Source organism: Corapipo altera, unplaced genomic scaffold, assembly GCF_003945725.1.
Source record: "Corapipo altera isolate COAL_440 unplaced genomic scaffold, ASM394572v1 60, whole genome shotgun sequence".
NCBI lineage: Eukaryota > Metazoa > Chordata > Aves > Passeriformes > Pipridae > Corapipo > Corapipo altera.
This window is the reverse complement of record NW_020884912.1, coordinates 3033681-3045190: the sequence shown is the minus strand read 5'-3', so window position 1 is coordinate 3045190 and position 11510 is coordinate 3033681. Positions and strand designations below refer to the sequence as shown.

The 11510-nt window shown below is 42.9% G+C and overlaps 1 protein-coding gene across 7 annotated transcripts in view; it reads right to left on the bottom strand.

Annotated features, from left to right (window-relative positions):
• Positions 1-4338: 4338 nt before the first annotated feature.
• The window catches only part of PHACTR1 (phosphatase and actin regulator 1), a 303990-nt gene continuing 296818 nt past the window's right edge, over positions 4339-11510 (bottom strand). For all 7 annotated transcript variants that reach the window (XM_027654036.1, XM_027654034.1, XM_027654039.1 and 4 more), the window contains 2 exons: positions 11147-11223; positions 4339-8931 (listed from right to left, as the gene is read on the bottom strand). In XM_027654036.1, coding sequence (XP_027509837.1) covers positions 8916-8931; positions 11147-11223 — 93 coding nt within the window. In that variant the 3' untranslated portion in view covers positions 4339-8915. The remainder of the gene's footprint in view (positions 8932-11146; positions 11224-11510) is intronic.

Genomic DNA, 11510 nt, shown 5'->3' with positions numbered 1-11510 from the left:
TATACTTGATATAACTAGATATTACTTGGAGGTGTTTGTAAGGTGAATGTACTGAATGTTAGTCTGCTGGATTGGTGGACAAGCATGCCTTTCTAGAAATGTAATTGTACTCCATTAATACTGTAAATTTTCAGGTAAATGAGGCTTCACAAGGCTGAGGTACAGGATGTCACAATGATTGGGGGGGCATCCTTTTCTGAAGTGTTTTAAAATACTTTCTTTTTATCTGTCAACCAGCTCTCTATGGCTGTACCTCTGTCTTTGTTCTTCATGAAGATATTCTAGAGAGGGGATCTGTGCAGGTATGGAGAAAATCAGTTGGGGTGAGTCAGTAAAATTCAGAATTACAGCCCAGTAATAACTCAACTCTGTTGAGTGCATGGCTCGAAGTTGTAATTTGATTCTTGTTTGGCTTAGATTTCAAAACAAATTTAATACAGAAATGTAATACATGATTTAAGTAGAAACCATAGATAGAGGTTTACTGGAGAACTGATCTTTTTCTTGTAAAAGGGTAAAATTCTGTTTCTACTTCTTGCATAGCCCAGGGAATTGTATATAAAAATGTGTTGCTTAGCTGTTAGTTGACTCAAACTGATGTTCAGTATGCTGAGTATGCTCATTGCAATTGAAAGAGTGTGTTTAGCTTGTACTTGGCATAGGGCAAACCTGAAATGCTTCAGAAACTTTTGTTTTAGACATCAGGCTTACCTTCAAGCTCACTGATTGGGCAAGCTTAGGATGCGGCTCAGGTTACCCCTAAAACCCTGAGAACATGACCTATGCCGGAGGCTGAGATGCTGTGGTGTTTCTGGAATGTCCAAGTTTTGCCAGTTCAGAAAAACCATGTTCATGTCTGCTTTGGAATCCATTGCTGGGCCTGCATTGTAGTGTAATCCAGTGAGTTCACTTCAGATGTGGGAGCCTATTTTCCCAGCGTAGGCATGAGAGCTGGGTAAGGGGGATGGGAAAGTGCCACGGTCTGAGGGGGGATGAGGCAAAGCACGGACGGGTCCGGAGAAAAAGCAGAGCTGCAAATGGCATACTTCATGGAGGTGTGCCCAGGGTTTTATGAGTTCAGGCGGCGAAAGGGCTAGAATATGGGGTGGAGCATGAGACAGACAAACGGGGGAACAAATCGGGTTAGGGACTCAGGCAAAGGGGGAGGAACATGGGAGGAACGAATGGTAACTGTCTCCTCTCTGCAGCTTCTTCAGCCTATCAGAGAGGGGAGCGGGGAAGCAGGGAGCAGGCAAAACTCGTGGCAAGCCCGGGCGCGCCCAGGCTGTGCACTGTTTAGTGTGGGTACAATGCGATACGCATATCTGAAACCACATAATAACGGTAAAGTCCATATAATAAAGTCCTGTCAATTGCTGTATGTCTTTCTCCACACCTGGAACCGCTCTCATCCTGAATCTTGCTCCTTCGCAGGAAAGAGCACACATGTTCTGTGAACAGTAGCACTGTAACGTGCAGTGCACAAGTTTCTCAAATAATGGCCACAGGTGTAGTCTGAGAGATTGCCTATTTGAAGATTTTTTTCCCCCCAGGCTGCACTGCTAATTCACACAACCCCAAAGGTACAGGTGCATTATCCAAACTTTTACACAGCGGATTACTTGGTCATTGAAAAAACAAACACCGATGACACTGAAGGTGTTCAGCAGTTTCAGTCCTGAAGGGGAATCAATAACTCATATTCTGTGAAGAGAGGTGAATTGAATCAGGATTAGAAATGCCAGTCAGCGTTACTGCTTCCAGACTTGCCAGTGAGTGTTCCTCCAATTACTAGTTGCACAGAAGAGAGAGATCAACTTTTACGGAATCACAGAAAGGCTGAGGCCAGCAGGGACCTCTGGAGTCCATGTGATCTAACCTCCCTGCCCAAGCAGGGCTGCCTAGAGCCAGTTGCCCAGAACCATGTCCGTGTAGCTCCAAGGATGTCTCCAAGATGGAGACTGTCTCCGAGGATGGAGGCTCTACCACCTCTTTGGGCAACCTGTGCCAGTGCTTGGTCACCCTCACAGTAAAAAAATCTTTGTGTTTCCATGACCAACAGCAATTTTACTTAAACATCTCATTGTATGTTAGATGGATCCTCAAATGCTGCTCCCCTGTAATGTCCAGCTGAAGTTTGTGTGCAGGTTTTTCAGTTCTATGTATAAAGAGGGAGCAGGAATGTGACTAATGCAGAGTGCATTATTTATTGTGGGCTATCCTGAAGGAGGGGAGTTCTCTAGAGAAGATATTGTGGTTTAAGTCCGTTTTTCCTTCACCAATCTGGTAAGAGACATTTGTGTGTCTCTTAATGGATCCATTCACAGACTTTCACTGTGGATTTATGAGGGAATCCGTTTATGCAGAAAATGTACTGAATTCCCAAAAGATTGGAAGTATGAATCTGGCTAACTTAACGCTCAGTTAATTTTTGGTGATTGCTCAGTTGCTTTTATGCTCAGTGGAGCAAAATGCTTCAGCTCAGAGACCTGCTTACCAAGAGAGCAGAAGAGCACAGTGGGAGCTTTCACTGTCCCCAGCATGTGGCAATCAGGGGGAACATGAGACAAGGTACTTTTAAAGTCCCAACCTGGAGCAGAGTCCACTGTTTGGGAAGCCTGGGTCTGTGCCTCCAGCAATTGTCATCAGCCTGCAGTTGACCTCTTGAACTAAACCAGCTCAATAATTGTGGTGTCCAGCTTGGCACTTCTTTTAGTGGGAAATCCCACTGAAGTTTGCTCTTTTACCTACTACGGACTCCTAGACACAGATTGTTTTGAAATTGCATATAGTTGAGCCTCACACTGAAATCCTTGGCTAAGTACTTAATACGAGGAAGGGGTTATCTTTGCTATTTCTTTTCTATTAACCTTTATGCTGTCCAGGAGGAGCATGGTAGCAAGCCAGGTGTGTCTGTTAAATGGAGAATTGGGTTTTTCAGCCTCCTCTGCTTTCCTGCCTGAAGATGGCATTGGATTGCAATTTGATTGCTAGTAATTACATAGACTTCACTGAAGGCACACACATCTCTTCACTCAGACTGGTTTTATGAAAAACTTCCATTAAAACATAAAACCCCATCCCTTTTGTAGAGGTCTCAGCGCAAGAGATTGGGCTGTGTTTTCATATTTCCTGTACCAAAATTTTTCTTGTTAAATCACAGAAATTACTGTATGTAACCAAACCACATTGTACTGCTGCTGTGGAAGCCATATCTAGTTGCGGGAAAAGGAGATCTTTAGTAGAAAACTATGATTTTGTTTACTTTATTTATGCAAGCCTCACTGGATAGCTACAAACTCGTTGGCTGTGAGAATGGAAATGCATACAAACAAGGATTTTAAGGAGTTCAGTGAAAACTTACCCAAATGAAAACAAACAAAAAAGGCCCGTACCAGAGTTTTGATGATGTTGTGTCTCCTTATCAACAAAGGAAAGGAACAGAATTTGGTCAGTTAAAATACATAGATCTTCAATTTTTGTGGAATTGGAAGCCTACGTTTGTGTCAGGGAAGGGGAACTGCTCCCATCTGCCAGTTACTGTGAGGATGCTGGGTGTCAGTTGTTGCTTTAGGGTCAGAATTTTTGCACCATCAGTTACAAAAACTGAAGAGCCTAAGCAGAGCTGTTACCTTAAATGCTTTCTGCTGGAGGCCAGTGAGCCTGTTTGAAGGTATGTACTTATTCATGGGTAGGTTTTTTCTTCACTACACAGAGGCTTCAGCTTGTCACAACCTGAAATGCTGTGCAACTACTGAAGCTACTCAGGGGAAAGAGGGAAAAAAAAAAAGATGAAAAGGCAATATAGATGTGCAGGAAAGGCTCCTCTGCTGAACAGCAACAGCACTTGCTAGTGCTACTTGGCATTTTCTTTAACGACCAGATATTGCCTATTGGACAAAGGCTTGTGAACAGGGAAGGGAGAGCAGAGCTGGCAAATGCTGCACGTTGATGCTGGCAGCTGGCTCAGCATTCCCTGTGCCAACAACATTGTGGTGACAGGTGGGGTTTGGTTGTGTTTGTGGATGTGTGTGTGTGTGTCTTGTGCAGACTGTTGGATTTGCTCTTCATTAGCAGAGTGTTGGGTACAATTTGAGCAGCAGAGATGCCATCATCCTCCTTTGCACACCTTTGTTGATCCAGCTCAGCAATGGCGCTTGTGGCCCATTCAGTACGTTCCACTGATCATCTCTGGTAAGTCTCACTCTTCTGCTTTGCTCCCCATGGAGGTGGGCAAGCCTGCCTGGCAGCAGGAGGGCTGTATCCTTGACTGCATCCATGTGTTACACTGTCAGTCACTGGGATAGAGGGTGATAAAATACACGGGCACGAAAATGCTTTTTTTTAAATGAATTTTTTTAAGAAACTGCATACATCAGAGACAAACAATAATTTAAATACCATGCAGTTTCAGTATGTACAAAAACTAGGACATTAGAGATCCAGATTAATTTTTTCTAGTTATTTACATCATTTTCATACAGCCATAATCTGTTAAATTACAATACTGGAAGAGCACGATTGACAGCCACCACACTCACTCCTATACAAAGACAAACTATATATATACACTTGGATATCAACTGGAAAATGCAACTGGTGCAGGAGTAACTGGGACACACGGGAAGGCAGGTAATGTGCCCGTCACCTCCTCTTTGTTTACAGAAGTTGTTCCAAGCTTGAGCAGACTGAACACCTAAGAAAAATAATTTGTCCTCTTTCTCTTTCCTGATTTTTTATTAGCCTAGTCATCTCTCATGGCTATTTATACAAAGTGATTTTATTTGCAGGCACGTTAGGGAGCCCATGTATGTCTAACTGTGGGTTTCCACCTCGCCCATCCATTTTTATGAGTGCATGTTGGAAGTGCTCCCCCCCTCTCGGTCTATAGTGTTTGCACTGCACAGGTGGCACTACAGAAGTAATGAAGGGTGAGTTTGGTGAGTAGCTGCAGTGATGGCAAAGTGCTGACAGGTTATACATGGATTAGGACAAAATATATTTGTGTAATGGACTCACTGAATGGTTTCAGTTAACATAAAATAGCTGAAAGTCTATTATGTTCTTTTCCCCCCTTCCTTCTCTTCTGATAATGCCCAGAGTGCTCACTAGGAATTGCCTAGACAGAAAAGTTGGCCTGAGCCTCATCCCAGCAAACTTGCAGCCTCGAACTTCTTCAGCTTGCACGTACCTACACAGTGGGGTGTAGGGTGGGCAAAAACCACAACACTCACCTTCCCTCTGAGTCAGAATTACGTCACCAGGTTCCTGGTAATGCCACTTATTGGACTTCCTCACCATCACATCCAAACAATCAAAACTTTTTTGCCTAGATGTTTTGGAATTGCTTTTCCAATACCCACTATCTCCCCAGGCCCCCATACTCCCCATTTCTACTTCATCCTTCCATAGAATGTAGAACAGATGTCACAATAGCTGCACATTTTAAGAATTCAGGATTCAGTGGATTATAACCAAAACATTTTTCTTCCTTGGCTCTGGATTATTATCTCCATTATAAGCCTTGGAGATGGATGATAGGAATAGCCATTTTTGTTCCATGTTGATTTTTCTATTCTCTAAACTTGATGTAATTTCTTTATTATCACTGTTAATCTCCTCCTCATATGAATGAGGATGACTGGTGGTAACAGTCTTAGCAGGAATGCAATCATCTTTACATCCTACACATCATCCAGGTCAAAGGGAGAGATACCATGAGTGTTTATTTTGGTTTTTTTTTTCTTTACCCTCAACAGAATCACAGCTACTTTACCATGATAGAGATGGCTTTCACAGATGAGAAGACAAGTGCTCAAAAAAACAGATTTAAAAACCAGGGACTAGCTGTTCCCCAGTCTGTGTGCAACTTCCCATTGATGCCAGAGAGGTGGGTGTGCAAACTGAGGATGCACTGCCGTGGTCAGGCCCTGAAAGGCTGTTGAAGGATGCCTTGACAAAGGTTACCTTCACAAACTACCCAGACCCAATGAAGCTAAAAGCAGATGAAGTGTCAGTTCTGTAACGCTTATGGCAGTGCCAAACACTTTGTATGGCTTCTTTCTCCTCCCCTTCCACCTTTTCAGTAATGAGCTCCATTTGCAAATGGGCAGAATATGGCAGTTCTTCCGCTTGTGTCCTGGTGTCTGCTCAGCCAGGAGCTAACATAGTTATTAAAAAAAAAGAAAAAGAAAAAAGGTAAAAGAATAAAAAAAAAGCATGGCTGTGTGAGGCTGCCCTGCGGACAGCATAAATCATGGGGCAAGGCTGAGTGTGACAACTTCCCTCTCACTAGCCTACTGAGTCCTGGGATTTCTGCCCCCACTGCTGCTTAAATGGTGTCCTTTCCCTTTCACAGTGAACTTCTAAGCTAATGATGCCAGGCCAGGTGTGAGATCTATACTGGGAACATATGGACTCGTTGCTCTTCAGAACAGCTGTGCTGCAAAGCCCATTCCTAATACAGTGTATGTGTAGTCAAAAGCACAGAGGCTTTTTTCCCTTTTTGAAAGCTGTAATGCAGTCTTGTGTGCATGTGTATGTGAATGAACTTAAAAACATGAACCCGAGTTTTTAATGAAAATTACCCCAAAGCAGTGTATTCCTGGCTAGTACGGTAAGTGCTCTGCCTTTGCTGCCCTGAGCTGATAACACTGCACATTGAAGGCTTTCACCACTGATGCACTTGTGTCTCAAGCAACTGTGAGCTGGTGATATAGCGATCACTGTGTATTTCTTCAGAAATCATCACCCAATCTGGGAAGTGTCTGAGGCATGATGCCTCAAAAATGAGGCACCAGAAACCAGCTGGTTTTTACTTTCCTTTGATCTTCTATCCTACAACAGCCAATTTTTATTTAATAGCTAATCATCCATAGCATTGCAAGGATGGCCATGGATGAAAAAGAAAAGCTTTCACTTGTCTCAGATAGAGAGCAAATCTGTGAGGCATTGAGTACCACCACTAGGCACTGAGTACCACCACTAAGCATAGATGGAGTGCATTAGCCTTGCTGCCAGGGTTGTTGGGCAGCCTGGATGCTAGAACCACTCCATGGGCTACACAGGTCCTATTGCTGTACTCCTGCAACCAGAAGAATGAGACAAGGCCTGAGAAGAGGCAGGAGTGTTGGCACTGTGTTGCATTGGCCATTAAATGCTCATGTGCAAGAGGCTTCTCAGCCCGTGATCCGTGAAGGGCAATGTTAGCATGGCACTGGGGAGGTGGACAGGGAGCACAGAAGAGAGGACAGATATGTGGAAGACAGTGAGAAAGAAAAAATTAGTAAAATAATAGAAATAACAATACTGTAGTAAAAAACTTTGGCCTTTCGGTTCAAACTGTCAAAGCAAATTGCTATTACAGAAGAAAAAAGGTGTCCTGAAGTAATAATCCGGAACTTCTTACAGTAGTGTTGCTACAGTGCTTTGGGCCACTGTCCCAAAACAATGGCATAATAGTTTCATGTAAGAGCTGGAAAGGAATCCTGACAATGTTTACCCCAGCTTGCTGGCATTATCCTAGTTAAGGACTTGATTCTGGAAGGTGATGGCCTAAGTTCAGAAAAGCACTTTAATGTGTTCAGCTTCAGTTAAGCCTGTCAGACATATCCTTGAATGCAGTGAGGCTGTGTGCATGCTTACTTACTGTAGAGCACACGCTTAAGTTGGCAAGTAAACCAGGCCCAGAGTGACCAGCTCTCTGAGCTTTACTTGGTCAGTTTGTGTGTTAAACCACTATAATAAAAATAAATTAAAACCAAAATTAGAACCAATAAATTCAGAACACCTCTGAATTGCTGTCCTTATGCCTCAGCTGTGGGTACTAGTAACAAGTCCCACCATCCATAAGAATGCACCAGACTCCTTTTGTTAGGCCAGGTAACACAATCGGTCATGCTTTGCTCAGAATGAGTTTAGGATCAGTTCTTGAAACACCTGATACAGAGAGGATAGCTATCCCTCATCGAACCCCCAGTTCCTCCTGTCACGTGTCCCTCTGCAGAGCCGGTGGAGAATCCCGGCCTCTCTTGCTGCCTGAGTGCACATCGGCTCTCACTCAGTCACAAGGCCTGGGTGTAAAGACAAACTACAAAAGGAGCGAATGCCATGCAGTGACCATGAAGAGATGGGTTTTTGCTTGCTTGTCCTCAACATTCTTGTCACTTACTGCCAATTGGTTCACAACTGGGTTTAGAAAATTATACTTGAAAGAGATGAAAAACAAACAGTTGCTGAGACTGAAGCAGCCTTCAGCAGGGAGTCCTGTTCTCTAGAGGTGATACCTTTTTCTGCTTGGAAGCCAAACAACGTCTTCTGACTAGACATAAACTTCTCCAGGGCTTTCTAGTCAGATGATATTCACAGATGAGCTGGCCTATAGAGTAGTTTCGCTCCTTCACCATTCTTATAAGGTGCTCGCAGCCTGAAAGGAGTGTTTGGTGTAAGTGCTTTAATGCCATAGGTGCTCATCTTTTGGAGACTTCATCCAGGCCAAGTGATTCCCTGAACACCATCTCAGGGCTCTCTGGAGTTGATGACAGAGGCTTGTCAGGATGAGGGCTGCCTGAAGACAAAATGGTTGCACCACCAGCTGGGCCTGAACATATATGGCAAATCCACATGCCGGGAAAGTCCTATACATAGATGCCAAGTCTTGGCACAATTCCCACCAGGGGTATTTTCTGTTACTGAAGCTTGAACCAGCAGGTCTGATGATGCCGCAGTACTCATCACATGTAAATACAATTTTCCTTTTTTTTATATTTATTTTTCTACTCTTTTTTTTTTTTTTTTTAAAAAGGCAGTTCGGAAGATTTACATTGTACGTAACAGGGAAGTGAATAATACCAGCACTTATGGTTCCTTTTAGTTATGTTTTGAAGATGGCATAGTAGTAAGGTAGAATTGATCTGCTACGGTCTATGAAACCTGAAACCCAAGGGAAAAAAAAAAAGAGAGAAACAGTAAGACAATATCCTCACATGTTTATTGTACATAAAAAATATAGGAAAACTAATTGCTACAGTGACACCATTAGGCAGCTCAATTCTTGCAGCACTGGCATCAGCTATGATGGCATTGAGGACCCAGAACAGACACTCACACTTCCTTGGTCCTTGCCAGACTCACAGTTCATAGGTATAAGCTGTTTGCACCAAAATCTACCAAAGACATTCATACTCTTTGGGTCCATCCTATGGGATCCCTGAGTGGGTGATTGCAGATCATCTAGTTATCTTTCAGACCATTCCACAAAAATTGCCTGGTTCAGACAAACCTTGTGCTCTTCAGACAGCAAAATTTACATACAGCTTAAGTATAATTATTCCTAAATGCTGGAGGCTAAAGAGACAAATGGAGCTAAAATGGCCACCCTTTCTGCAAGGACACCGCATGTCAGGAGGCCTGGCTTTGTCAGATCTGCAAATATATTTTTTTTAAGCTTTGATTTTTTTACTCTGTTATGAATTAATTAATGTGTCCCGCTAGTAAAGTGACACATTCTATGCTCAGCTCATGCAATTGCTTAATGACATGAATAGCTCATTACCTTGCTAATGACTTTATAGTGCTGATTTATCTAAGTTTGTTTAAGGGAATTACTTTCTTTTGTTTAAGCATGCTTCCTTCAAGTGTGTATTTCCCAAAGCCACTTGTCTAACCTCTAAGTCCTACTCAATTTCAGGCAAACCTTTATTCCAATTTCTGTTATATTAGTTTTGGCTCTGTGTGTGCCTGGCCCAGACTTAGTGAGTCCAAGCTGGTGTCTTTCAGATACAAACTGAGTCACCTAAAAGGGTCACTGCTCAGCCCAACACTGTAAGACAAGGAAAATATTGCGCAGAAGCCTGTGAAAACCAAGCAGCTGGAGATACTTCTGGAAAACTAAACCAAGTCTGTGTGTTGTGGGATGCTAAAGGCCTCATGGAATTCAATGGAGCTCTCAATGGTGCTCGACTCTTTGTAGACTCTTCATCCTTTCTATATTTGTCATCTCTCCCCTGGAGGAGTGAGCCACATGTCCCTCAAAGGCTCAGTCACTGGGGTCAATGGATCTAGGCCAATTGTACACCCTAAAGCTTCTTCCAGACCTCATGGCTCAGAAGCAGCTGGCTTGTCTCTAGCAGCACTCCATTACTACAGACCTCAGTGCAACCAGTCTAGCACATGCTAGGAAGAAGAAGGGAAATAGTTTCTGCTAGGGAATATATGCATAATACATGTGGTGAATTTTAATATAATTATTAATTCATACACCTAAAAATCGCCTAATACAAAATTAATTTCGCCTTAAGCTTTTCTGTATTTTTCCTAAAAGTATAGCCTGCATTTTTCATGAGCACCGAGCTGATGAACGCATTAATACAAGGGCAGATCTGGTTTTGCACCAGATCTCACTGTCCCTTGTCTTCAGTACCTAGCACTTGTCTTTAAAGTCTAAAAGGTTGATTTGCAAAGGCCTGACTGAAGCTGAAATGCCAGGAGTTGGCTCATTTTGGCACCAAAGCCAGAGCAGACTCAGCACAGGCTGTGTGGGGCATGTGCCCTGACCTCCCAGCGTTCCTCAGCCCCAGCCTGTCAGAGAGGAAGGTGGTTGGTTTGGGCTCATGGATAATTCATTCAGTCTCTACCTTTATAACTGAAAAAAGCCAAAAGTGTAACAAATAGTGCTTCTCTTATAATGTGGATCTTGGTATTTCCCCACTGCATTGCCTATGGCTGGACATGGACAGGACTGAGAGATCTGTGGGAGGGATGTGTGCGGTGTGGAACAGCTCTACACTCAGCAGGGTTTAGTGTGTGCTCATTCATACTTTCCTGTGTGCTCTGCAAGAGTCCCTTGTCCTGCTTCAGACACCAACACTACTTCCTTTTGATCTCAGAAGAACAGATACACAGCTAGAGCATGATTATTCCACAAATAAAAGGAGGTGACACTTCGTTAAACAGATGGCATGCACCTGCATAATGCCACATAATGGGGTAGAATGTATTCATCTGTGTGTTTCTTTTACAGCCTGTAATTCTAAACGTTGCCTAGACCTCACGGTGTGTTCAGTGTGTGTTGGAGAAACAGCTGCTGTTTGTTTTTTTGAAAACAACAGTATTCATTTATAGTCTTAAAAAATTAATCTCAGCTTACCTTGTTAGATGCCTACTTAATTCATGAACTTCCATTTCAGAGCTTTTAAATTCATTAAGCTCTTTTCGAATGGCTGCCTGCAAAGGACAAATAAACTCATAAATATATAAATGAGAGACATTAAAATAAATTCATTTTGTTCTCAAAACAGTATATTAAAAGTGAATCAAATAGATAACATTATCAGAGAGAGAAAGACCAACATAAAGACTTAAAATATGAAAAGTAACAGAGATAAACATTTCCTTGGATAAAGTTACCTACAGTGACTGATCTCACTTGGGAAGAAAAGAGGGATGCCTGGCTTCCTGCCCTCTACATTGCCTAAGTCTGTGCTCCTCTGCCCTCCTCCTCCCTTCTGACC